At 43.3% G+C, this 5,746-nt stretch overlaps 1 protein-coding gene across 1 annotated transcript in view; it reads left to right on the forward strand.

The window, feature by feature from the left end:
• TAFA4 (TAFA chemokine like family member 4) overlaps positions 1-5,746 on the forward strand; it is a 148,821-nt gene that overhangs the window by 391 nt on the left and 142,684 nt on the right. Inside the window, exon 2 of the mRNA XM_012554476.1 lies at positions 1,937-2,052. Coding sequence (XP_012409930.1) covers positions 1,937-2,052 — 116 coding nt within the window. The remainder of the gene's footprint in view (positions 1-1,936; positions 2,053-5,746) is intronic.

Genomic DNA, 5,746 nt, shown 5'->3' on the forward strand with positions numbered 1-5,746 from the left:
TGTCTCAAATCAATGAGCAATATGACATGTTTTCAACAAGATCTGTTGGACTAGATTGTGAGAGGCTGAGAGAGAGGGCTGGTGGCAGGGCCTGCACCTGGGGTGTGATGTGGGCACCTAGGTCCCCCGAGGGTGCAAATGTTCTTTCCCTAAAGCAAGAAATTGATTCTTGGACAGAGGTGGTGCTGGGTCTGCTGGCAGCAATGGGCTGCTACAGATGTTTCCTTGGAAGACTTCCTTAGGATCAAAACCTCCATTGTTATCCATGCGCCATGGCTTCATGGTCTTCCCAGGAGGGTTTATACGTTTTCTGTATATAAAAGAGGTTTCTGTTGAACCTTTGTGGTGATAATGATGCCATGAGGCCTGTGCCCTGCAGAAATTAAATATCCTGGGAGTTTCAAATGCCAAGTGCCTGAATTTTTTTTTTTTTTGTAAAATAGTATTAAAAATTTTTATTGTGAAAATATACATAACAAAACATATGCCATCTCAACAATTTCTACACGTACAATTCAGTGACACTGATTACATTCTTCAAGTTGTACCTCCGTTCTCATTATCCTTTTCCAAATCATTCCACTACCATTGACATAAACTCAATTCCCCCTGAGCAAAAAACTCCCTTTTTTCCCCTCTTCCTTTCACCCCTAGTGGAGCCCTGGTGGCACAGGGGTTAAGAGCTCGGCTGCTAACCAAAAGGTCGGCAGTTCGAATCCACCAGCTGCTCCTTGGAAACCCTATGGGGCAGTTCTACTCTGCCCTGTAGGGTCGCTATGAGTCAGAATCGACTCAGTGGCAATGGGTTTGGTTTGGTTTTTCACCCCTAAAAGAACCAAAACCAAACCCGTTGTCATCTAGTCGATTCTGGTGCATAATGACTCCTAGTAACAACAAATAAGCGTTGCTTTCTGTATATTTGCTTACTTCATATAAGTGAGATCTTAAGTACCCTGATTTTTGGTTGAACAAGTTAATTAAAAATAAAAGAGCAAACAAAAAAAGTAAATCCAGTGCTTCTATAATTTACCTATAATGCCAAAAACGACTGAAAATTAGGGAGGAAATGCAGTTTGTTTTTAAAATGGAACACAAAACCACATTGGTAAACCCAGTTTATCTTTGGCATAATGCTTTCATACTGTTCACCTATATAAGGTTAAATTTATTTTATACTCACCTGTAAAAAAACCAATAAACCAAACCAGTTGTTAAGTTGACTCTGACTCATGGTGACTCCATGTGTGTCAGAGTAGACCTGTGTTCCATAGGGCTTTCAATGGCTAATTTTTCAGAAGTAGATCACCAGGCCTTTTTTCCAAGGCACCTCTGGGTTTACTCGAGTCTCCAACTTTTTGGTTAACAGCTGAGTATATTTTCTGTTTGCACCATCCGGGGACCCCATATTCACTTGTATTTGCCCTTAACTCCTCACCAAACTTCAAGATTTCTTTCATAAAATCTGAGCCCAGTCTTCCAGACCAGAAGGTCTTTCTTATATATACAGTCTAAGAGAAACCAGGAGGAAGCTTTTGGGCCTGCTGTGTCAGATTTCCGTAGTTCCTTTCAGAGGCAGCAACCATATATATATTTTATTTGACTCCAGCTCTAAGTGTGTAGCTTTTTAATTTCATTATGTAAAATAGAATACAAGCCTCAGGCCTATAAGGGCAACTTGAACACACCTTGGGGATTCATAAATAGACTTCTCACAGAGGCGTGGTGTTAACTTGGAAAACCCTTAATTATAAAAGGTGTTTATTGAAAATTGAGTTAACGCACAGTGCAGATAAGGTTTGATTGGCCCTCCATTTCCTTAGGGGAGAAGCAGTCCAGTGCTGAGCCTCTCCCCCGCTTTCTGCCCCCGTCACAGGGCCGCATCGGCAGGAGCCTCGTCCCCCTGTGCCCTCACTGACCTGTCCCACTTTCTCCCCAGGATGAGAGTCTGTGCTAAGTCAGTGTTGCTGTCACACGGGCTCTTCTTGGCCTACGTGTTGATGGTATGCTGCAAGCTGCTGTCCGCCTCGAGCCAGCACCTCCGGGGACACACAGGTAAGCCCTGTAAGCTCATTAAGCACCACTGAGATCTGTTAATACAACCCTTTCAATGATCAGAGTCCACATTTCAGACACAGGTAATCGACAAGAGCTTTTGATGGTGTTTAAATAACAAGAGGCCACAGTGAAAGACAGCAGATTGAGACAGTTTAAGGGATTGGTGCTTCAAGAGGGTTGCTCCAAACACCCTGTGAAGATCTTCAGGCTTTTTTGTTTCCTTTTCCTGGGTCCACTTCTATTTTTGGGGTGCTTTTTCTCAAAGAATCCCAGAAAGCCAGCAAGACTCTATTTGTATGTATACTCTTATATCTTCCTTTGGAGGTAGGCCACCTTTATTGATAAATTAATACTTACCGGGCTGTGGGGAAGGGAATAATTTAAAGGGCCTTGCATATCGAAATGTTTATTAGCTCTCCTTACCCTCAGATAATTTAAGACCCTTTTGAAATGTGTGGAGAAAAGATGCTGAATAAGAAAGGAAGAGAGAAATAATGGAAGAAAAGATGGAAGGAAGTGAAGAAATAAGAAAAGCAGTGGTAACTTTTGCATGGGACCTAAAATGGAGTATGTCTAAAGTTTTAGAGGCACCTTTGATAAGTTGCTTTTTTCTACAGAAAGATTAACATCATTAGCTCATGGGGTGTGTGTGTGTGTTTCACACCTCCTTCCTTGTTACGTCTACATTGAAAGTGACACAGGCTTGGGAAACTCCCCAGTGAATTGTGTTTTCCTGAGTAATTCATATTTGTCAGCGGACTCGATGCCAAACAATTAACTGACCATCTCCGCCTCCGCCGCCGTAATGTGAGGTGCAGCAGTGCCAGAGATGCTTTGACTTCTCGGTGAAAGAGTGAAGCGCGAACCCCGAGCTGTGTACGTGTCAGAACTGGTAAATTCTCTCTCCAAAGGGCCTTGCGTATCGAAAGGTTTATCAGCACTCCTTACCCTCAGATATATAGTATGTCATGCTGTCTACTCCATTCCTCTGATATTTTAAGGTTAGGCATAGTTTTAGACTCCAGATAATGTTTTAAATCTCTCACAACTCAATTTTCCCTCCCCAAGCAACATTTTGATGAAGATGAGAAAAAGAATGATTGACATTTTAACGAATCCGCCTAAAATCAGTATCATTTGCCTGCTGCGGAGTGCCCACAGCTGGTTGGTTACTGTGCTGTGTATCTTTTGATGAGTTCGTCTGCCAGGAGAGAGTTTGAAGTCGTTAGTCTTATCTATTTAATACACATCTCTTTCCTGGGGTGGAGGTTAAGATTCAGGCTAGTAAACAGGGAAAGCATTCAGAGTGGCGGGTTATCAACAGAAGATTTCTAGATTCCAAAGGACTAGGCTGGAGGGACTGTGTTGAAAAGTGATTAAAACTTGAAGGAAACTAGGGCGTGACCAAACCTTCCGTTTTTATCTGTGTGGCCATCCTCATTTCATGGCTTAACCCTTTGAGTATGGAAAATATGTAACTGGAGGGATAAATCGAAATTAAGATTAGAATTGTATACCCAAGAAATGAGAACTGTATCTTCCATATAAGCAGAGACTCGGCAGCAGCACGGATGGTGAGAGGTCTGGGCAAATCGTCATCATGCAATTAAATTTCCATCGTAGAATTTCTAGATGATTTTACTTGGATTCTTTGCACACGTCCTCTGGTTTCCAGTTTCTCTTTGGCTGTGGGGGATCCTTTCTGCTTTCCTTTTGGGGATTTTAGTCCTTGTCGTCTGTATTTTAATAACAACCAAACTGCTCAGTACTATTTCCTGCCTGTAGGGGACCTTGTTCTCTAATCTAGGCTGCATGCCACCTGGAGAACAACCTTCACAAGTGTTGTGTGCTGTCGAGTTGATTCTGACTCGTAGCAACCTTATAGGACAGAGTAGAACTGCACCATATGGTTTCCTAGGCTGTAACCTTTATAGGAGCAGATAGCCGGGTCTTTCCTCCCGCGGAGCGGCTGATGGGTTCGAACCACTGACCTTTCCGTTAGCAGCTGAGTGCTTACCCACTGCACCACGAGGGCTCCTTATCACAAAAGTGCCCTTTGCCTGACAGCAAGGACCTCCACAGTTGACCTTCCTGGCCTTCTGTGGTAGAGAGAGGGCTCCAGAATCCTACTGTGAGGTCTTTTTCCCCTGCAGGCCTCCTAAGCTGTGTCCCCTGATGCCTGGGATATGTTGTTGTCAGTTGCCCTTGAATCATTTCTGACTCAGGGCGACCTCGTGCGTGTCAGAGGAGAACTGTGCTCTGTAGAGTTCTCAAGGCTGTGTGTGACCTTTCAGAAGCAGACTGCCAGGCCTGCTGGGATGCCTCTGGGCGAATTCGAACTGCCAACCTTTCAGCTGGTAGTCGAGTGCTTAATAGTTTATGCTACTCAGGGACTCCGTGGGAATATTGTTGTTGTTGTTAGCTGCTGTCGAGTTGATCTGACTCATGGCGACCCTGTGTGTTACAGAGTAGAACTGTTCTATAGGATTTAATAGGCTATAATCTTTATGAAAGCAGTTCGCCAGGCCTTTCTTCTGCAGAGCCGCTGGGTGGGTTTGAACCACTGACCTTTAGTTAGCAGCTGATGGTAAACCACTTGTGCTATCTAGGCTCCTGCCTGGAATATACCCATTGCTGTTTAGTCGATTCCAACTCCTAGTGACCCTATAGGACAGAGTACAACTGCCCCATAGGGTTTCCAAGGCTGTAGTCTTTATGGAAGTAGACTGCCACGTATTTCTCCTGTGGAACAGCTGATGGGTTCAAACTGCCGACCTTTCAGTTAGCAGCGGAGTGCTTTAACTACTGTGCCACCAGGTCTCCTTCCACCAACAGTAATAGTGTGAAAATGCCCGTTTTTTCATTCTTTTGTCAATTTTGGGTACTATCAAATTTTAGGGAGTTCCTGTGTGGTACAAATGGTTAGTGTGTTAGGCTGCTAACAGAAAGGTTGGAGGTTCACGCCTATCCAGAGGCACTTTAGAGGAAAGGCCTGGCTATCTATTTCCAAAAAATCATCCACTGAAAACCCTGTGGAGCACAGTTTTTACTCTGACACGCATTGGGTCGTCATGAGTTGGAGCTAACGCAACAGCAACTGATTTTTTTTTTTATTGTAATTTAGATGAAGGTTTCCAGAGTAAATAGTTTCTCATTAAACAGTCAGTACACGTATGGTTTTATGACAATGGTTAACAATCCCACAACATGTCCACACTCTCCCTTCTCTACTTTGGAGGACCTTTTTTTTTGGTGAAAATATGTATAGCCAAAGTTACACCATTTCAAAAGTTTCTACATGTACAATTCAGTGACATCGATTACATTCTTCCAGTGGTGCTGCTATTCTCACTATCGTTTTCCAAATTATTCCATCACCATTATCTTCAACTCACTGCCCCCTTTTTGAGTTGCTGTTGTCAATTTGATCTCACATAGATAATTCTTTATTTTTCTTTTTTGTACCTTAGATGAGATTTCCAGATCAAATAGTTTCTCATTAAACAGTTAGTACACATATTGCCCTATGACAATGGTTAACAACTCTACAACATGTGAACACTGTCCCTTCTCAACCTTCGGTTCCCTATCACCAGCTTTCCTGTCCCCTCCTGCCTTCTAGTCCTTGTCCCTGGACTGCTGTGCCTCATTAGTCCTGTTTTGTTTTATGAGGCTGTCCAGTCCCCGGCTG

The sequence above is a fragment of the Trichechus manatus genome, unplaced genomic scaffold, assembly GCF_000243295.1.
Source record: "Trichechus manatus latirostris isolate Lorelei unplaced genomic scaffold, TriManLat1.0 scaffold00020, whole genome shotgun sequence".
NCBI lineage: Eukaryota > Metazoa > Chordata > Mammalia > Sirenia > Trichechidae > Trichechus > Trichechus manatus.